At 33.0% G+C, this 22,175-nt stretch overlaps 4 protein-coding genes across 6 annotated transcripts in view; 2 read left to right on the top strand and 2 right to left on the bottom strand.

Moving 5' to 3' along the window:
• The window catches only part of LOC125855070 (uncharacterized), a 5,225-nt gene extending 3,423 nt beyond the window's left edge, over nucleotides 1-1,802 (bottom strand). For both annotated transcript variants that reach the window (XM_049534726.1, XM_049534727.1), the window contains exon 1: nucleotides 1,579-1,802. In XM_049534726.1, coding sequence (XP_049390683.1) covers nucleotides 1,579-1,611 — 33 coding nt within the window. In that variant the 5' untranslated portion in view covers nucleotides 1,612-1,802. The remainder of the gene's footprint in view (nucleotides 1-1,578) is intronic.
• LOC125855069 (floral homeotic protein PMADS 1) overlaps nucleotides 1-22,175 on the bottom strand; it is a 287,719-nt gene that overhangs the window by 120,823 nt on the left and 144,721 nt on the right. The gene's annotated exons all lie outside the window — the stretch shown is intronic.
• On the top strand, nucleotides 13,029-16,423 carry LOC125855051 (2-oxoglutarate and iron-dependent oxygenase domain-containing protein ICU11-like). The gene is made up of 9 exons (XM_049534700.1): nucleotides 13,029-13,645; nucleotides 13,771-13,815; nucleotides 13,909-14,085; nucleotides 14,171-14,318; nucleotides 14,420-14,503; nucleotides 14,580-14,704; nucleotides 15,665-15,783; nucleotides 15,862-15,973; nucleotides 16,157-16,423. Exons 1-9 carry the CDS (start codon nucleotides 13,229-13,231, stop codon nucleotides 16,169-16,171), a joined length of 1,242 nt encoding a protein of 413 aa, XP_049390657.1. The 5' UTR covers nucleotides 13,029-13,228; the 3' UTR covers nucleotides 16,172-16,423.
• LOC125854643 (2-oxoglutarate and iron-dependent oxygenase domain-containing protein CP2-like) lies at nucleotides 18,704-21,639 on the top strand. Its single transcript, XM_049534231.1, has 9 exons — nucleotides 18,704-18,958; nucleotides 19,709-19,756; nucleotides 19,850-20,026; nucleotides 20,349-20,499; nucleotides 20,581-20,667; nucleotides 20,746-20,870; nucleotides 20,985-21,103; nucleotides 21,313-21,424; nucleotides 21,616-21,639. Exons 1-9 carry the CDS (start codon nucleotides 18,704-18,706, stop codon nucleotides 21,637-21,639), a joined length of 1,098 nt encoding a protein of 365 aa, XP_049390188.1.

Genomic DNA, 22,175 nt, shown 5'->3' on the forward strand with positions numbered 1-22,175 from the left:
TATCTATCATCTTAGGGGACTTTCTTCAAGATCAAGAGCACTTGACAAGGGCAAAGGAGTAGAAACTTCATCCACAAGTTCAACTTCAAGTAGGACTCGGACACTAATTGATGAAGACTACGAGGAGGAAGAAGATGAGGAGCAATATAATGATGTAGAGGATGTTGATCTTCAAGAGTTGGATAGTTTTGAAGAAGAATAGGCTTTTAGAGTTCTAGTATTATCTTTTGAATTATTGGGTCTTTAAAGTTCTAGACTTTTAGTATCTACTTTTTGTTTTTGAATTGAAATATTTGCTAATATATGTTATTGCTATTGAGATTTTGGATATTTATATATGCAATTAAATATTTTTAATTTTTGGTATTAATTGGCGCCTTGATTCAAAAAGGCGATCGCCCCTTGTCGCCTTTTGTCGCCTCTCGCCGTCCAAAACACTGATGGCTACAACAACTAATAAAATTGATCCTCCAAAAGCAAAAATTTGGAAGGAGGCAAGCACCTATGGAGTATTGTGTGATAAGAATGTACCACCAAAACTTAAAGTTAAGTGTCTAGAGTGGTGGTTAGGCCGACTATGTTTATAGGGTGGAGTGTTGGCCAGTTAAGAACTCTCAAGTTCATAAGATGAGAGTTGCGTAAATGAGGATGTTGAGGTGGATGGATGTGCATACTAGGAGAGATAAGATTAAAAATGAAGATATCTAGGACAAGGTGAGAGTGACCTCTATGGTGTTCAAGATTAGGGAAGCGAGATTGAGATGATTCGGGCATGTGAGGAGGAGATGAGCGGATGCCCCAATGAGAAGGTGTGAGAGGTTGGATGTGGTGGGTTTAAGGAGAGATAAGGATAGGCATAGGCCGAAGATATTAGGGAGAGGTGATTAGACAGGACCAGATGCATCTTCAAGACTTCAACTTACCAAGGACATGAGAACATGACCTTAGATAGGAGTATATAAAGGTCGTGGATAGGATAGAAGGTTAATAAGTAGTTAAGCATTGTCTCACTTTTCTGCAGGATAGGCTTGGTGGTAGTTTGGTGCTCAGTACTTGTTTCTCAGATCATACCAGTAGTAGCAGCATTTGTCATACGATTATTGTTATTATATGTTATCTTATGCTTCGGTTATCACATTATTCGGCTATAGTTACTATTGCTTGTCTTCTAAATACTATGTAATGTTTTATTGTTGTTATTGAGTAAAATAATTAATGTTTTATTGCAGTTATTGAGTAAAAAGACAACAAGCTCTCCTCTAACTCTCATCCTACTTAAAATCTCCTTTCCCTCAACCAAAACAAGAACTATACCAAATTTAACAAGTTTCAAAACCCTTCCCTGTTGTCTATTCATCAAATTCAGATAAAAACCAACAATGCCACAGATACAACTACTCAATTATCAAAAAGAACTCTCAAAGTCAATTATTAGCAATTACAGATTCAAAAGATTTGAACAAAAGGGGCTGCAATAGTATTTAGCCAAAATCAAAAATCAAAAACACTTTCATCAATAGAAGATGAAAAGGAAACAACTTTAATCATAAATTAAAGTAATAATAGAAAAGAACTTACAATATCTTCGTATTGCCGAGGATCAATATCCATCGTCCGCCGACAAAATTGAAAAATATTCCGATTGTTAGGAGTATGCTTTTTTGTTCCAAATTATTGGTGGGTTGGGAGGAAGAAGGAACTTTTTATTCACAAATTGCAATTATTCGTTCGGAGTTTGATAAGAAATTGAAGCAGAGAAAAAGACTGCGGAATTTTCTTTTTGGTTTTTTCTTTAGGACACGGCGCAAAGGGTCTATCTAGTAAAGTCTACTAGAGAAACGTATAATGTGAAACTTTTGATAATTAAACTCTAGTTTGGTCATAAATTTTGAAGTAATGGTAGTGTGTAATTTATTTTTAAAAAAAAAAAATTTTACAAGTAGAGTTAATTTTCAAGAATTTGAAAATGATTAATGATGAAATTTTCAAAATTAATAACTAAATGCTAGCTAAATTATTATTTTTGCAAATAAAATAGTGATATTTTTTTTTCTTCCATAGGCTCTTTGAAGTTTGCACAAACATAAAGCTCAACTTAACATATGTACCATATAATTACGTTGGGTATAATAGTTTTCCCTTTGTGGAACAATACTTTTTAGATTTATCAGTTTAAAATCTTAATTTCCCTATATCCTATCTATCTCCAACTCAACTTATATTTTTCGTTTATTATACCATAATATAATTATACAATATCATATTATTTGAGAAAAGGTTAACGTTTTGTGAGCAAAGACTGTTATTTCACTTAAATCTATATTAATGGTCAAGCCTTTATTTGTAAATTCCTAACTTCATTATTTACAAATAATGGAACATTATTTATGGCAAGTATAATTTACTGTCACAAAAGTTAAGATATGTTTTTTTTTTTTTTTACGAACAGCAAATTTCAAGTAAGTGTTTGGATATGATTTTGATGAAATTCGAAAAAAAATAGAATTGAAGCAGAGAAAAAGACTTCGAAATTTTCCTTTGGTTTAGGAATTATGACACGGTGCAAAGGGGGCCTTATTATCTAGTAGTCTAGTAGAGAAACGTTATATGTTATACTTGTAATTAACCTCTCCTTTTGATATAGATTTGAAGTTGCGTTTGTATGTTATATACATAATTTTCATGAGTGAAAATCTCAAAAATTGATCAGAGCACATTTTTCAGAATTTGAAAATATTTATAATAAATTTTTCAAAATCTGATTAAATTTCATGAATAAATAAATAAATTGTTAGAAGATATATCTTTAAAATTTGACCTAAAATTTATGATCAAACGTTAGTTAAATTACTATTTTTTGCAAAAGATAGTGATTCAGGCTCTTTGCAGAAACATAAAACTCAACATAATATATGCATCAAAGTAATGATATTTTCTAATCTACACCTAGGGTTGTTCATGGTTATGGTTAAAAAACTAAATCAAATCATAATCTGAACCAAACCGATTAAAAATCGATATTTGATTTGGTGGTGGTTAGGTTTGATTTTAAATTTTGAAAACCGATACTATTTGATTTGTTTTTGTTTTACTAAAACACAATCGCAAAAATAACCAAACTGAACCAATAAATTAGATATATAAATTTATAATTATTTATTTATTATTCATAAATAAAAAATAAATATTTTGTTAAATTTTAATTAGCTTAAGTCTTTAACTTTACCATTTTCTCAAGCTCAATACTTAAATTGTAGCCCAACTATTACAATCTTAAGTCTAAGTCCATCAAAATTTATTACTTTAGTCTTTACCTACCTACCTCACATAAAATAGTCACACTTTCTCTTAATTGAATCACTTTGTTCGTGTAATGATAACTCTAGTATTGCTTAATTGGACCAACAATAGCTTTTATGTGGATTGTTCATGCATTATGTGTTTGTATCTATGGATATATGTATATCCTCAAAAAATTTATTACTTTCAAACCGAAAAAAACCAGAAAAATCGAACCAAACCAACAATAACCAAAGCAACGGTTGTTTTTTTCGTTTGGTTTGGTTTGGTTTTAGAAATGTAAAAAATCGACTAAATTGGCTTGGTTTTGGTTTTACCAATAACTGATCCAAGCTGAACCACAAACACCCCTATTTACACCAATATAACTAATATTATTTTTGTATTAATATTTATACACTCGTATAATATTTATATAAATAATTTATGCGGAAATTACGCGGATAAGCAAACATATAGTTGTTAATTAGCTAATATAGCTATAGTTTAAACTAATTACGACTCACAACTTAATTTTAGCTATAATTACGTCACATGTCCTCTTTTATACATATACAAATACAAATTATACACACACGCACATACATATATATATACACAATTATATGACATATATACAAATACAATTAGCTTCTCTCCACTCTCAGCCCTCTCTCGCGTATCATTGTTTATTTGATGAATCAAGTTGACACAAATATAAAGGTAGATAAAAAATTTGAGATGAATCATATTGAAATAAATATAGATACGGATATTGAGATAAATATAAAGACGGAAGATATTGAGATAGANTCTTTCTAATCTAAGTTTCACCTCAAGAATCTTCCAAAATGAGTACTTCAACCATGATCATGGCTATAAATAGCAAATATTAGGTACGTTATAGCCATAGTTTGCTTAATTACTAATAATAACAAAATGTTAGGAGAGGAGTGAGGAGAGAGTGAGCAAGATCTAGGAGAAAGAGGAGAGAGTGCATTTTTTTCACGGATTTTGGAGAAAAAATATATAAACACAAGCTAATTTTTATGAAAATGAATACATATTAAGAGAAAAAAGGCAAGAGAGGGAGGAAAAGAGGAAACTTCAACAAAAATGAACATTTAAAAATTGAACACAAGAAAGTAAAAAACAGAGAACAACATGTTGAAATAATTACAATGTATGACCCATATTTGATGAGCATCTTACTAAAAATATTTATCTCATATTTACTTAATCACTTAATAAATCAAAATAGAATTAATTAACTTTTTTCCATTTTACCCCTACAACTAATATAGCTTGAAAGATTAAACAACTTTTGAAGATCCAAATTTCTTTTTCAAGAGGCTAATTAATATAAATAAAGAGCAAAATAGTAAAGTTGATTAATTTATTAGAAATTTCTTAAAAATCGTGTAAAATAAAAAATACCTCTCTAATATGAGAGGGACAAAAGGAGTAGTATTGATGGGAGTATATGAGATGTTTTTGGAGCGAAAAAAGGTTGACATTCAAATTTTTCTGTTAGTATATTTAAAAATGCCAATTGGGAAAGGTTGGGGTGTGTTTGTTTCTGTTGAAGAAAATAACATACGGATTAGTTATAACCAATTAACTGATTCCGTTAGAGAGTGGCTAATTGCAGTTTTTCTTAATGCATTATATAAGTGAGAGGGCACATTATGTAAAGATCACTTCTTAAGAGTTTTTTTAATTAATAGACAAGAGATGCTCTCTCTAATTTCGTGTCTCGGCTGTCTCTTCTTTCATCTCCACAAAGTTCCCTTATGATCTCATTAATGGAGTTTTAAATCATTTCATGGTATCAGAGCTCTCGATCTTTGAGTCAAAGGTATCATTTGTTAATTCCGCAAGAGAGGATAGTTTTGTTTCAAAGAACCTGCAAGAATTAACAAAGTCAACAGGATCTGTGAAATTTGTAACTTTCAAATGGAAAATAATGAGAACTCAACAAATGTTTTTGTCAATCTTTAGCAGAATCTCTGCACCTGCACCGACAAACCAGGCAGAACATCACACCGCACAGGGTGCAATTGACCATAATCATCCCATCTACTTGCATGTGTCTGATGTTGGTGACATTTCACTTGTTTCTCTTCAGTTAACTGTTTCCACGCGTATAGCCTTATTAGCAAGGAACAAGTTAGGATTTGTTAATGGAACCTGGAAAAAAAAAAGATTTAGGGAAGAGTTCTGGGGTCAATATGAAAGAATCAATGCCATTCTTTGTCTTGGTTAATGAATTATGAATACATGAGGCTAACAATCTGTTGATCAGTGGTGTTAAAATATACAGAACAAATAAGGCACTGAAATTGTTAATGACATTATGTGGTACCATGTTTACAATGTTAGGCATCATACATCAAAGAACCCGTGCCTACGCTTCTTAGCAAAAAATGATGTAGATGGGAGGAAACACAAACACATACTAAAGGTTTTTTTTTTTTTGGTTAAACATACTAAAGGTTACTAGAGCTCTCAGACTACAAGCTAATATTCCTAATAAGTTTTGGGACCAGTGTATTGTCACTACTGTGTACAGTATTAATAGATGACCTTCTTCTATGATTGGTATGTCTCCCTATGAAAAACTACATAGAAGGAAACCATCACTCATTCATCTTAGAGTTCTAGTATGCCTCTGCTAAGCAAAAATAGTTTGACTGAATGATAAACTTCAGTCAAGAATTAAAACTGTCGTTTTCATGGAGTATTCTGAAGTCCAAAAGGGCTACATACTATGTGATAGTGTGATCCCAACACTCACTCTTTCTTTGTCAATAAAGATGTAATATTTAAAGAATTTGAGTTTCCTTTTAAAACCAAAGAGACTACATCACCAATATTTAGACATGCTGGAATAACTCAAGATGAGCTTTCAAAATGAGACTTCTCTTGTAGTAAACTACAATTTTGAGTATTGTGACACAAGTGGTCCTTCATAGTACAATGATCATGTACAACAAGCTGACTCCAACTAATTTCAACAGTACAGACTGTGCAAGGACCTGATTCCACTTGGATTAGTTATAATCACTTAGCTGATTATGCTAAAGTGGCTAATTGTAGTTAGTCCTAATGCAGCATATAAGTAGGAGGACATATTATGAAAAGATCAATTATTTAGAGTTTAATTCGTAGACAAGAGATAATCTCTCTTATTTCTCTCTTCTCACATCTTTCTCTTCTTTCATCTACTAGAAGTTCCTCCATGAACTCATTAATGGATATCTAAATCGTTGTAGTTTTCAATAGACTCCTAACGGTATTATAAATATCATGATTCTTCCAAAAAGAAGGACAACTGTGTTCTTGTTGGAAAATCAAGTTAATTGCTAAAAACTTAAGATTTTATTTGCTTTGTAAATCTTGAAGGAACTCTGTCATTATCTTTGCTGCAATGAGATGAGAGTCTTAAATTACTTAAGGACAAATATTACTCTATTAAAGCCTGATTAATGTATTTTCCACTTATGGAACCTATTTTTCTAATGATCTTAAGGAGCAGAGGGGGGGAAGAAAGAGAAATTGGGCATATGCTCTACGCAGATGATACCATCATCCTTTGTGATCCTGTAGAAGAACAGATAAGATACATTAGAGTGATATTGGTACTTTTTGAAGCAGTCTCTGGATTGAAAGTGAACTGGGGAAAAAGTAGTCTCTTCCCTGTGAATGAGGTACCTCAGATAAAAGAGATGGCAGGCATACTAGGGTGTAGTGTTGGGAAGCTGCCTACCACCTATCTAGGCATGCCATTGGGTAACAATCACAAAGCCTTGGAAATATGGGATGGTATTTTGGAGAAAACTGAAAAGAAGCTCTCTGGATGGAAGGCTCAATATCTTTCACTCGGAGGACGATTGATCTTAATAAACTCTGTTCTTGATTCTCTGCCCACTTATGTGATGTTTCTATTCCCAATCCCAGGAAAAGTAGTGGAAAATCTGGATAAGCTAAGGAGAAAATTCTTATGGCAAGGCAACAAGGATGGAAAAGGCTATAGCTTAGTAAACTGGGAAACTGCTCTACTTAGCAAAGACAGAGGGGGGCTGGGAATTAAGAACTTGAAACTACAGAATGAGAGCCTATTGAAGAAGTGGTTGTGGAGGTACACTGAAGAGAGAAATTCCCTCTGGAAAGAGGTGATCATAGCAAAATATGGTGAGTTAAACCCTTGGTGTACAGAGACCACAACAGAACCTTATGGTGTGGGTGCATGGAGATCAATTAGAAACTTGTGGTCACAAATGGAGACAAATTTATATATCAAGGTGGGAAGTGGCACTAAAACAAAATTTTGGAAGGATGTTTGGATAGACCAATCCCCTCTTAGAGACCTCTTTCCAGATCTCTTTCAAATTTGTGGAAATCCTGATGCCAATGTTGGCGATTGCTGGACTGAACAGGGCTGGGATCTAGTTTTTAGAAGACTTCTCAATGATTGGGAGGTGGAAAGGGTGGCTGAGATATTAGGGATGCTAGGCGGAGTGACCATCAATGCAAATGCCACAGACAGGATGTTGTGGAAGCACAGCAAAGATGGCCTCTTCTCAGTCAACAGTGCTTACAGAAGAGGTCAACAGGTGATGGCAGGGAGACCAACACACCTCTGGAACTATTTTTGGAAGGGGGATATTCCTACAAAAGTGAAATGCTTCACTTGGCTAGTGATAAAGAGAGCTTGTTTAACACAAGAAGTACTTCAGAAGAAGGGTAGACAGATGGTCCCTAGGTGTTTTTTATGCAATTTGACAAGTGAAACTAACAGCCACCTCTTCTTGCACTGTAATTACACTGCTCAAATCTGGAATTTGTTCCTTAGCATCTCAAATCTGAATTGGACAATGCCAGAACGTACATCAAACGTGTTGAAGAGCTGGGTAATGAGAGGGGGTACCAAGAGCCAGAAGAGATGGTGGAGGTTAATACCATCATGTATATGGTGGTCAATCTGGAAGGAAAGGAACAGTAGATGTTTCGACAATAGATCCAAGTCCATACACAAGGTCAAATGGAATTGTATAGTATCTCTACTTTTTTGGTGTAAACAATTGTGTATAGTAGATACAGATCAGATTGTAGATTTGATAGGAAGTTTGTAATTGACACTTTTTGGTGGTGGCCAGCATGCCCTTAATGCTGAAGAATACAACCTTACCAGTTTCAAAAAAAAAAAAATTATGTGTTTTGTTATGTTGGTTGATGAAGGGAAAGGCGATTCGAATTTTACTCCGTAACTCAGTGACTTGAATACAAGAAGGTTAAATTTGGATCTGGCTCTTCTCTCCATTTTCCCCAATAAGGTCTCAAACAAGATATTAAAGTTTACTGGAGATCTTCCTTTTATGCTGGTCTTTCCAACTCGCTACAAACCGCACAAAAGATTAACTAACAACAAACATCTCACAAATATAGGACATTTCCATCAGCATTAAGTTCACAGTCTCACAGCTAATAGAATAAAAGCAGAATAAACTAGAATAGTATAAACTTCAATTCTAATTGGAAATAGCAACAGAAAAGCAAGTAATAGTTTCCAACAGTTGAACTAAAATGGGAGCCAAAAGAGCAATTAAATAGCTAGTAATAAATAGTAGTACCGAGATCACTCCAGTAGAACTCCATAATAGAACTAATGCAACAACACCCAATGAATTGACTATATACTTATCTATCATTCCTCTGCATTGATCCTGCAAGAGAAAATTCAAAATCAGGACAAGTGAAAATTTCATCGATATGAGCTTAAATGAAGAAATGAGGATTCATATAACCTGCCCCAACTTGTTTGAGATTGAGGCATAATTGTTGTTGTAACTAATATGATGACTAGTGAACTTTATTGTCTAAACGGTTTGTGCTTTCACAGCAATATAGGTCTTACTTTAGTGACTTACACAGACCAAAAAAGGCCTAAATTTTAGGACATCATCATACAAAAAGGCTGCCATATACACCTTAGAATTCAACATGATTGCCCTCCTTTATTTCCTGCCTTGTACATTTAGTGAGTAGTGAGTATTCTGATACCTAATTCAAGCGTCACAAACATGATAGACTAATTCTCAATGACTCAATCATACCCATAATACAAAAGCATCAAATCAAACATCTTAAATGTGTCAACAACTCAACATAACTCACTCAAAACAATGAGCACATGGAGCAAACTCTGGATTTTCCAAAGCTAATAAGAATTGCAGCCTGGTAACCTTGTATAGTAGCATATAAGGATTGGGAAAGGATATACACATCCGGAGAGAAAAACATAATGGGCCATACCATATTGACACGTTCTTCACATTTGCCTTCGATTATCTATGACCAAATCAAAGAATGACTTTTTTTAGTTGTTTCAAGTAGAATACACTATAATAGAAAAGAAACAAATACTTCAAAGTGTTGTATGTACTGATGTACATATAGGTAACAATCACCAAATTGCATTTTTTCAAAATAATATTCGAGGACATGTTGTTTACATGGAGAACCTTATACGTGCATGCTTTTGGTTCACCAGAAAAAGATGCAAAGACAACAGGGCATGGTCTAACTTTTAGCTCCTACACATACAATATCAAAACAAAATGGCCGTTTAGAAAATCATTACATGACAAAAACATGACAATTAATTTTTTTATGATAATAAGCAAGTCCTTCATTCTTGTTCCATTAGGTTAGCCAAAAAGATTTGAAGAAAACAAAATACAAGGCCTCAATGAAATATACAATCATACGTTAGAGCTTGTACAGCCACTTGCAGGTAAATGAGAAAAGGAAAAAAGAGCAGCCCGGTGCACAAAGCATCCCGCATTCCCGCAGGGCCTAGGGAAGGGTGGCACCTCAAGGGGTGTAATGTAGGCAATCTACTCTGATGCAAGCATCAATGGCGGATTCCATTTGAGGTTAGGCTCTTTACACAGATCTTGTAGAACTTTCTCACCACAGCCTCAATTTTTGATGAAGCAGATGCCAATTTTCTCCCAATGTGAAAGTGCAGCACTAGCACAATAGGGCACAGTTACCACAACATATGGACAGAGCAGTAGGAAGACAACTGTTCAATTTCCCTTTTCAGAATTAAATTAATGGATGGGAAGTGCATAATTTTATATTCAACATGGTTTCATTCATAAGTGGCCACCATCCTCTGTATAATAATGGTCTGAGACAAATGATATTGGTTTATATAAGCTTAAGTGCAGTGAGACACAATTTGTGAGTATTCATATAACCAATCTCAACTTGATTGGGATTGCGGTATAGTTGTTGTAATAATCATTCTCTAATAATGACGTTTATTAGTTCTTGTACAAAATGATTGATGTGTCTTTCCTGAATATAAAAAAAATATTCAATAAAGAAAAACATACAGATTCCAGTATTACTATAAACAAGTATATAAATGGAAAAATCATTCACGGAATTAGACATCATAAGATAAACAACCTAATGTAACAATTGAAACAAGAATGAAGCCTCGACTAAAGAACACAACTAAGTTGAACACATTAGTTGCTAACTGGGGAAAAGGACTCGCTTATAGTAGAGAATGGAGTTTCTATCTTCAATACGGACAAATTCAACTGATGATCCACCATGAGAAAAAAAGTTTTCATGTTAAATACAGTAGAGAAGGGTTAGGGCAAATAACCAGTAGAGGACAAACACAATTAAGCATAAAAACAAATTTAAAATACACATACACATACAACATGAAAGAAAACATAAATTATAATTTGAAAAGCAAAACCATAAAATGATGAAGGAGACCTTACATAGTAGATTCATATAAAAAAACTAGAAGAAATCGATCGTATATTCATGTGCTTCACCTACAGGCTCCTTAACATCAACTGCTTCACCGATGGTATCAATAACTCCGTCGGTTTCCGTGGAGGCCTTGGAGCTCTGAATTTCTTGTAGAAATAACCTCCTCTCCCCCAATCCGCCTTTCCAATGACTTCATGATTTCATCCTTCACCTCCTCTCTCCCAATCCGCCTCTCCGATGACTTCATGATTTCATCCTTCACCGTACTTCATTAATCCCCTAACCCTCGCTATATACGCCACCGTGCACACCTCCGTCAATCCACAGCACTGGTGAGAGAATTTGGGAGATTTTCTAGGTCGCGGTAGAGTCTGCGGAAATTATAGAGAATGAGAGAGAGATGGATAGAGTGATGTTCTAACTGGGCTTGGCCAAAAATAATGAGAGAAAATTAATAAAAACTATTTATTTATAATTTTTTAAGAACTTATAACAAAAATACGACAATTAATACGAGATAAATAGAGTATTAATTAAAATTTTCTTTCAAAGTACTAGCCAATCTAACTCTAAACAGACCTGCTAAGGTATTATCCAAGGCTTGATTTGGTTGACAAATATAGAGTATAAATATTTCCTCCATTTTTATTTATAGTCATTTTCATTAAAAATAAATGGGCTTAATATTTGTCATTTCATAAAAGCAATACGTACATTATTCTTCATATTTTATTCTTAAAAGTTATTAGTCGTGAAAATATAAATTTGACTGACATAGGAAAACTAAATGATTAATTCATATTTATTGATCAATTTAATTAATCAAAATAAATTAATATCTTTATTTATTAAAAACTTAATAAGGGTAACATTTCAGAATAATTTAAACTTTTGATCTCTTCGTCATTTAAAAAATCTAAGAATAAATTATTGATATAAAAAAAATATTAATAAACTTACATAGTCTCTTAAGAAAGGTGAAATCTAAACAAGTGACATATAAATAAGACGGGAGGGAGTATACGGCACGGCTAAGATCAGACGGCCAAGTCCGCAATGCAAATTATAAATTTGGCAGTATGACCGGGTTCTTTTAACTTTATTATCTAATTTATTTATTTCTACCTGTTTTGATTTCATGAAATACTGAGTAAAATATATGTTTATGTTAATTATATACATGATCTCATATTGCATACTTGGAACTGTATGTATGATTAGGATTACACGTGTTTAAAGGTTAACTTTTATTATTTCTTTGAAATATGTACTACAAGATTGGATAGTGTATGTTAATTAAGTACTTAATTATATATGAAATCAGTTTGTTAGTAAACAATTGGATAGTTATATACTATAAGATTGTGTTGAAATGTTTGTGTTATAAAGGATCAGTTGAAAATCAATTAGAAAAAGTGTGGTGGGGATTTTCAGTTTATACTTTTCCATGATCATATTATTTTCTCTAATAGTGTGTAGAAAATACATTTGAATATTAATTGGGTGCTAGAACTAAAAATCATATATGGTTAGGTTAAAAGATTGTTCTTAACATCATATCATCTTAAATTTCTACCTCTTTTTTTTTTTTTTTTGGATGTGCTTTACATTATTAAGTTCTTAAGCTCACAATTAATTTTAAAATCATTGTTAATAGCTTTAATGAAAATAAAAAAGGCATTAAAATTATTCTACATAGACTCATGATGGAACTTCATTTCATTCAATTTCTCAAAAAATAAATTGTTATAGATAATTTCTATTTTAAAGAAAGTTAAAGATAATTTATATTTTGATTTAAAACTATATTACACTACTAGTAAGTGGAGTAAAAGAAATCTTATTTTAAAAGAAGGTTCTAGATGATGCCATGTCACATGTGCACGGAAATAAATCATCTGAGATTCATCTTCATTCCCATAACCGCTCTCAACCGCTGAAGCCAAAGTGTTCTTCGTTAAAAAGCATTTTCCATTTCGATTTTTTTCTTCCGCTTCACGCACAAAAGCATGACTATCTTTTCCGTTCCTTTAAATACTCGCTCGAATAATCAGTACTGCTCAAAAATCTCGCTTCCCAAAACTCCCTAAATTGTGATCAGAGAAATTCCATTTCCAAAACTCCCAAAGTTCTTCAACTGGCTATGGAAGAAACTGAAAATGTGGAAGATACTGAAGTGTCAGAAACTGCTACTCAATGCCGGTCGACTCTGTCTCTAAACTCAGAGATCGAAGATGCTGAAGCAGAAACTAATAAACGCAAGCCGACGCAAGTGATCGGAGAAACTACTAAACGCAGGCGGACGCCGTTGAATCCGGAGTTCGGCGAAGATGCGGAAGCATCAGAGACTTCTAAACTTTTGTCAAAGCCAGTGGATGGAGATGCTTCTAAGCCAGTGGATAGAGATGCCTACGGCAAGATACCACTGGCATTTGCCTCTCCGGAAATATACCAAGCTGTGGCAGAATCTGCACCGCCAGATGTTCGAGCAAAATCCGAAAAAGAAATGGCCGCTTATGTGAATGAAATAATCATGCGATATGCTCCTAGTCAGAAAGAGGTATACTCATTTTCTATATACTCCTTAGATGTTTGTTTTTTGAAATAGAAAAGCTGTACAGGGAGGAGGTTCAGTAATATTATGATTAGGTCTTATTCAATTTTGCCATATGTTTAACGATTCAGATGGAACTGCGAGAATACAGGGACAAAATCATATCAGAATATCCGGTATTGTTACCCTCTATCGTTTCACATTGTTATTCTCTCTCTCTCTCTCTATATATATATACGTACTAATACAAATATTCGTTTATCCTTCAGCGGTTACACGAGAAATTATATGCTATTCATCCCACAGAAATTTTTGTCCCTTCCTTTATCAAGGCAATCAATGAGAAAACAGAGGATAGGTTCAAGAATATCATTTCTCAGCCCTTTCCGGGTATTTTAACCTTCGAAATCTTTCAACCAGAGTATTGTGAGATGTTGGTGGCTGAGGTATCTGATGCCTTGTTGTTCTGTTGTTGCTTGACAATTCTTTTTGTTTTGTTTTATTGCTGATCAAATAGTATTCAATTTTTAGGTAAACCATTTTCAAACCTGGATCCACAAAGCAGATATCCGAACTGAGCATCGGAACAATATGAACAACATGACATATCTTGATGATTTAGGAATGGGATGTATGCTTCAAAATCTCATGGACAGTTTTATAAGTCCAATTTCCAAAGGTAATAACTAATCTATCCATCTATCTCAAAAGATGTATAAGAGATTAATCACCTCACATTACAAAGTAATGCTCTCAGACACTTATCGAGGTATTATGCAGTTTTCTTCACTCAGGTTGGGGGATCTACCCTTGATGAACATGAGTGCGTTGTTGAGTGTCATACCGATGGCGAAAATGAATTAGGTGAATAGTCTATTTTGTTGTCACATAGATTATAGGCAACAATTTTTCTGCACTCTTTAACATTTTCATTTTTCAGCTGTTCAAGTTGATGATGCGGAACTTACCTTAAATGTGTGCTTGGGTCAGCGATTCTCTGGGGGAGAATTGTGCTTCCAGGGTGTATATTGTGAGAAACATGTGGACACTCCGACACGACCTGAGGTAATTAAATTGTACTCCAAATAATTGGTTTATACAATAGTGCTTAATCATGCATGGGAGTAAGTAATGGTGCTTCACAAGATGATCCCAAGAAAGCTTACTGTAAAGATTGCTACCAAAGAAGAGTGATAGCACCAAGTACTATGAGATCTTGGGAGTTCCTAACAGTGCTTCACAAGATGATCTCAAGAAAGCTTACCCTAAACCCGCCATTAAAAATAATACTGATAAGGGTGGTGATCCTGTAAAAGTAAATTTTACTTGCTTTTTATTTATGGATTTGTTAATTTTGTGACCCCTTTTGGGAGATTGTTGTTTATCTTTGTATAATGATCAATATTTTTGTAATTTTTTCTATTTACCTAATATCTCTAGGTTTTGTTTTAGATCTGTTTAATTCTATTGGAAGAAGTTGAGGGGGAAGGTTGATACTGTTGGTGAAGTTTGAATGGTCTGTGGGATACTAGTCACTAGATACTAGGTATGTTTTTACTGGAGTCGAGCTAACTGCATAAGCAGAGGGGAACTTTCCTAAAAAGACCGGATCAAGGTAGCTTGCCTGCCAAGCCGATGGGCGAAGGGCTGAAGGCATAGTTTCCTCCAAGCTTCATCATTGTCAACTCTGAGTTTGACAGGTTTTGTTTTAGAGCTTAGGAAACTAATCTGTTTTTGTCTAGAGTTTAGGAAACTAATTCTAATGGGAAGAAGTAAAAGGGGAAGATTAATACTGTTAGTGAAGCTGGAATGGTTTGTGTTAAGAAAAAACTATCTTTAGCTAAGACCCCTCTTTCTTATTAGTTGTTATGTTTTCTTTGGTATGTATATTAGCTAATGTTTAAGTTGAAAAGGAGTTTTAAGTCGAAAAAGGGTATTGGAAGTTGCAAATAATATTTGTAGGAGTTTTAGTATCAACATGATGAGAAAATGTAATATCGTTTTCTCAATGATTATTTTCAACAGGAGGCTTTTGAATATTCACACATTGTGGGGCAGGCAATTCTCTATCAGGGTCGCAATAGGCATGTTTCTAGGGTGACTACAGCTGGGAAAAGATTCAATTTGGTGTTAGGCTGCAAAAGGTACAAATATATTTGACTTATGTTCTAGTTCTTTACTGCATCATTACCTAGCTAATTACTGTTATAATCATTTTGCAGCACTGCTTTTAGGGGAATGTGTGAGCTTATGAGTGATTTTAGTTGGTGTTCCAAATGTAAGCGGGAGAAGGAAAGGAGAATTAGGGAAACTGTGTCTACATTCATGGCGGGGGTAAGTTGTTTTGTATTGAATTGTTTGTTTTTGTGATAATTGGTAGTAAATAATAGGAGCAGTAATCTTTAGTTAATGTTCTTGATCCAATCTATTAGTGTGTATGTATCAGGGAAATACCTAATATAACTATTCTATAATGGTCAAAATGTACCCTAAATCATTTTTCTTTTTCGTTTTCAGATTAGGCTGAAATGAGGGTGGTACGGTTATTGTGCTGAAGTTGAGTCTGTCATACAAACAAACACTTGGGTCTTTTCCGTTTTCAGGTGCTGCTGGGATGAGTGTGGTTTGGTTGCTGTGCTGAAGTCGAGTCTGTCATACAAACGAACACTCCTTTTTTAATCATACAAACTCTGCTATCATTGTGAACTTGTAATGTCTGTTATCACAGAACAGATTAAAACTTTGTTTCAATGTTGTTGCTTGTTTTCTTAAATACTACCTAGAGTGATGATGATAGTACATTGTATTTTCATTTTTTTTCACCCTCAAAAACTGATTTTCAAAACGCAGGTAACATTGGATAAACAATCTATAACTTGTTTAATAAGTTTGTCTGTAATGACTTGCTGTGAGCCTGTGACGATTGCTTTCCCTAAAGCTCTGTTTCTCTTGTATAGAACCGTAATATCTATCCGCAAGTATTGCAATATACATGTTCAAAGATTTTAACTGTCAGAATTTGGACACCCCTTATGCTTTATCTTTCTTTTTAATTTGTAAATGACGTAATTGGGAAACAGCATAAGGAATTCTCTTTTTGATTTCTTTATTGTGTTCAAACTGAGGCAGAAAGCATTCTTTGTTACTTAATTTTTTTGGTTTATTTTCTTTGTTTTATGTTTTATATTTGTACTTGTAAATTTATTTAAATAAATTAGTTTATAAAAATTTAGGGTTATTTAGGGAGAGTTATTTTATCTCCCTTTGTTTTGCAATACTGATGTCTTCGTTATTTTCTCCTTCACAAATACGTGAGTTAAATACATTTCAACTATTAAAGTTTCAGCTATATATGGCGATTTTTATGCTTTTGATGTTTTTAGGTTATTAAGAAAAGTTGATTTTTCAGCTACTCATGTCGGTTACCGGCCTGATTATTTTCACCATGAATGTGCTTTCTTTGATGTTAGTATTGTATAACATACTTTTCATCTCTATTCATTTTATTGTTCATGTGTTTAGACACATGTTAGTGCAGTAACTATTATGCATGCAACATAGTTTGTGAATTGTATTTATAAAGGCACCAACTTGGGTTACACTTGTTTCATTCTAATCTATTTTTGGGGATGTGAAGTGAAACCAGAATAGATATGAAAGTTTGCCATGTCTTGACTACCATTTTCTTCATGTCTACTAATAACCTATATGTAATCTATCACCATCTTGCAAATCAAGCTTCTGATTAAGCTAAGAGTTAAACTTTCTGAATGAGGACTCCTACAAAGGGTGCTTATGTTAGAATTTTATGTATCCACCGCACATTATTGTTGTTGGGCCCGTGCTGGCATGGGCTCTAGCCATCTAGTACTACGTACATGTCTTTTCAACAAATTCGGCAAAAACCTTTAACTAGTTCCTCTGTATTTCCTCAAAGTTTCCAGACTCAATATTTGAGTGTTAAATACCGTAGTTTGTAAGTGAATATGGTAGTTGTTCTAATATCTATTAGAAAATTGATTAATTAAATTTTTTAATACTCAGAAATTATAGTTTTTTTAATACTGTTATTTTTTATTTGAATATTGTGATTTTGAATTGTATATTGAACTATCTATCTAAATGTTATAATTTTCTCTTTGTAGTGATAGTTTGAATACTTCATTCTCAACCGATATTATAATTTTGAATTGAATATAATTTTTTTTAAAAGCTGAATATTGTAGTTTTGAATAATTATTTAAATCCTTTTAGAGTAAGTGGAGTATTGGTGGCATATACTCCCCTCCCCTCCCCTCCGTCCCTTTTTAGTTGTTAAGTCATGGTACAAGATGTAAAAATACATCGTAAAATGTTAGATCATGGTACAAGATATAAAAAATATATCGTTTGACTCTACGTCAAAAAGAAAACATGACAATTAAAAAGGAACAAAAAGAGCATAAGTTGTTGATTAATGATAAATTTTAGAAATAGATTTTCTTTTTTTAATTACTACTCATGGAGTCATGGTACAAGATATAAATTTTTGTAGGTCGACATGGTTGTTTGCAACAAATTTTTAAGTGACAGAAAATAAATTACAATCACAAATAAAATATGAAAAAACATAATTTATTCATCAAGATTGCGGGTACAATTCTGTTCTTCTCGAACTCATATGATTTAGATTTGACCCGATCTATATAAATATTCCATGACTTTTTTGGAATATTCAAGATTCTTTTTAAGGAAATTTAGTAGCCTTTATATAGACATGAACTTTGTTTAGGGTTGAGTAGTCTCTAAGAAATCTAATTGAAACTGAACACCTTCTAGAGTCACAATTCGAATTGAACACGTCTTGTAGAGTCCCACAAAATTTCAATGTCTACAACGGTTATATATATTTTTTTTCTTCCTTTTTTTGGAACAATAAAAAGCGTTGTTGTATATAAGGTAAGTAGTTGCTTAGTTGGTGTCAAAGTATGAGTTAGAGAAACACTAAAAGAAGGTAAACTTTTGAATTCTACCCTTATACCCTATTCCTCCTATATATAGGGAATAACACAGAACAAATAGAAGATGGATGAGAATATGGGGAACGGGAGTCGGAACGACGGTTCATCGGAGGAGTCAACTCTGCGAGTCGAGCCATGTTTAGAACACAAGGCGGATAACTATGCGGATTTAGAAGAAGAATTGGAATTCGATCCTCTTTTATATACTTCTCTTGAGCGTTATCTTCCAGATAACCTCCTTAATTCATCACGACTCGTTAAAGCTCAATACATGAATGAAATTCTCCTTGGTTACTCTCCTCCATCTGAGCGCCATCATGTAAGTAATTATAATTATTATTATAGTTATTCAAAATATAACTACACTTTTACGTTTTACCCATCTATAGGATAATTAACCTTTTACGTCTTATTTTTAAGTCCCGAGCATTAATTTCATTGTTGCTAGACTTTACTCAACCTGGGTGACGGGAGACAAGGTTGCTAATTCGTTAAATTAATTGTTTAAGGTTAAAAGTGAACATGCTTGGATTAATTTTTTATTTTTGATTTATAAGATAAAATTCGACTTATCTATATGTTCTTTATTTTTACTATGGCGTAATACATAAATATGTCATTTAATTTAGCATCAACTCATTTTTATGCCCTTCCATTTTGAATGTGCACAAGTAGACACTTAAACCCATATAAAGTTGAACACAAAGACACACGTATGACACATAACGTAGGACTCATCATGTGGGGCACATTTATGTATTAAACCTTTTATTATTTTAGCTACTGCTTATAAGCATTTTTTAAAATTTACTCAAATACTTAAAAGTTATTTTAACTTAAAACTACTCAATTCAATCCAAACAAGCTCTTAAGCTCTAACACATGAATCAAACTGCAATACCATAGGAACAAAAACCATTATTTACTCTATACATATATATAACGATTGCCCCTTCCTCCTTTTGAGTTTAATTTTTAACTTGTCCGGTATATTTTATTTTTCTTACTATATTGTAGCTTGTTTATTTTCTTTGGCTAATTATATCTTTTAATTGTGTTGCTACTGCAGACACATAAACATAGAGAATATAGACAAAAGATCACATCAAATTATCAGGTACGTACGTAACAAATAGTCAAATATTGTGAATTTTCAAGTTCAATTGTGACAACAAAAAAATATATAATCTCAATCTTGATTGTCTTTCAGCCTCTACACAAGGTATTATATACCATGCACCCAACAGATTTCTTTGTGCCTTCATTTCTTAAGGCCATCTCTGAGAGCACCGAAGAAAGCTTCAGAAATATAATGTCTGAACCCTCTCCGGGTGTTCTAACATTTGAAATGCTTCAACCACGTTTTTGTGAAATGATGTTGGAGGAGGTACGTAATATGTATTTGTTTTTCCATTGCTACTTGGTACGTGAATGAGGTAACGCAATACCAACATGGGTTGTGGTGCACTGGTGGGAGTGCTTCACCCTTAACCAGAGGTCTCGGGTTCGAGCCCTGGGTATGGAGAAAATCCTGTTGGGAGCGCCACCCCAGAATGAACCCTACATAGCACGATCTGAATTTAGTCGGAGCTCCAATGTGGGCTCTGAACACCGGGTGGGAAACCAAAAAAAAAAAATAATGCTCCAAATAACATATTTGTTAGGTATAACATTTTTTTTCTCTGTTTTCTTAATTGTTAACTAATTAGGTAGAAAACTTTGAAAAATGGATTCGTGAAACAAAATTCAGAATCATGCGTCCCAACTCAATGAACAAATATGGAGCAGTTCTTGATGACTTTGGCCTTCAAACCATGCTTCAAAATTTTATGGAGGATTTTATACGTCCTATTTCAAAAGGTAATTACAACTAATTAATTATATGAACTAAAAATTAATTAAGGAAATGTATCTTAATTATTCTTTGATATAATCGTGCAGTTCTATTTACTGAAGTTGGTGGATCAACACTCGATAGCCATCATGGTTTTGTCGTTGAATATGGGACAGATAGAGATGTTGACTTAGGTATGTATGTTAGACACCGATTTTAAGAGTCAAACAATTTTTTTTTTCTTTTGATATCTTAACAACTTTAGTTATCAGGTTTTCATGTTGATGATGCCGAAGTTACTTTGAATGTGTGTTTGGGAAAACAATTTGATGGTGGAGAATTGTTCTTTCGAGGTGTGCGATGCGAGAAACATGTAAACACTAAAACACAACCAGAGGTAATTGTTACATATAATGGTTCAATTATTTTTTTCATAGTTGATTAATACTATTTTATAATTTAGTGAAACATCTTACTTAATAATTAATCAAAGGAATTATTCTTTCGATAGGAGATCTTTGATTATTCTCATGTTGCGGGGCATGCAATTCTACATTGTGGTCGCCATAGACATGGTGCTAGAGCGACAACATCAGGAAGGAGGACTAACTTGATACTATGGTGCAGAAGGTATTTATGTCACGAACTTCAAATATTCTCTCTTTCATACTTGATTTCGTATCTGATCAAATAACATAACATTAATAAAAAGAAGAGGAGGTAGTATAATACATTTCATCACAATATTAGAGAGAAATAGAAGAGAATAATGTCATGATTATGCATTCATGAATACCTAATTACTATTTTCATATTTATAATTACTTTAATTTTTGCAGCTCCATGTTTAGAGAGATGAGGAAGTACCAAACCAATTTTTCTAGCTGGTGTGCAGAGTGCAAGCGTGAGAAGGAAGAAAGGATCCGGAAAAATGTTTTATTTCTCAAATCGGTAGGTTCTCTCTATTAATAAAATAAAACCAAAATATTAGAATTAAGGAGACTCTAATATAAAAATATACTTTTGATATTTTGGATCAAACTTAAGAAAAGGTATAACAGAATTTAAATCAATCTACTTTTATCTAGTATTTAATTTAACCGATCAATATATATTTTAATTTTTTTTTCTTATATTTTCAGGAGATGCGCTTAAGAATTTTATAGCTATTCAGAGGAGTAGGGGAAGTAGCGAGGAGTCGATTGGTTATAAGACCCTGCAAAATTTAGTTGTGCAATTGAAAATTTTGAGACAAATATAAGAGTATTTTTATTTTATTTTAATTTTCACTTGTCGTATAGAATTATCTATCATCAATGGATATTTTGTAATGCTTACTAGAATGAACCTTTTATTTAAAAGGAAAAGAAACAAAATAAGAATGAACATGTCAATGTGTATTTATTTAGTTCGAAAATGCTAGTACATAATAATTTGAACTATTCGTCAAAGCATAAAAAAGGACAAAATTGACGAGTGGTTGTTGAAATTTCATATGGTAACATATTATGGCTCAATCCGTACCCAATTATTACTAAATTGTCATGTGTAACATATGATGACCTATATTTGTATTTGCCAATTTCGATCACAAATTATATCGTTGGATCAAACCTAAAAAATAAAATAGATCAGATACATTATATTTTCTTATTTATTTTTATTCGATATTCATTAATTACATTATAGCTTGATTAAATTT

This window comes from Solanum stenotomum, chromosome 2, assembly GCF_019186545.1.
Source record: "Solanum stenotomum isolate F172 chromosome 2, ASM1918654v1, whole genome shotgun sequence".
Classification (NCBI taxonomy): domain Eukaryota; kingdom Viridiplantae; phylum Streptophyta; class Magnoliopsida; order Solanales; family Solanaceae; genus Solanum; species Solanum stenotomum.

Coding starts and splice junctions, on each gene's coding strand:
- LOC125854643 (XM_049534231.1), top strand. CDS start 18,704: ATGGATGAGAATATGGGGAACGGGAGTCGGAACGACGGTTCATCGGAG. Junction 19,757..19,849: donor AGATCACATCAAATTATCAG/GTACGTACGTAA, acceptor ATTGTCTTTCAG/CCTCTACACAAGGTATTATA. Junction 21,104..21,312: donor TTGATACTATGGTGCAGAAG/GTATTTATGTCA, acceptor TAATTTTTGCAG/CTCCATGTTTAGAGAGATGA.
- LOC125855051 (XM_049534700.1), top strand. CDS start 13,229: ATGGAAGAAACTGAAAATGTGGAAGATACTGAAGTGTCAGAAACTGCT. Junction 14,504..14,579: donor CGATGGCGAAAATGAATTAG/GTGAATAGTCTA, acceptor TTCATTTTTCAG/CTGTTCAAGTTGATGATGCG. Junction 14,705..15,664: donor ACACTCCGACACGACCTGAG/GTAATTAAATTG, acceptor TATTTTCAACAG/GAGGCTTTTGAATATTCACA.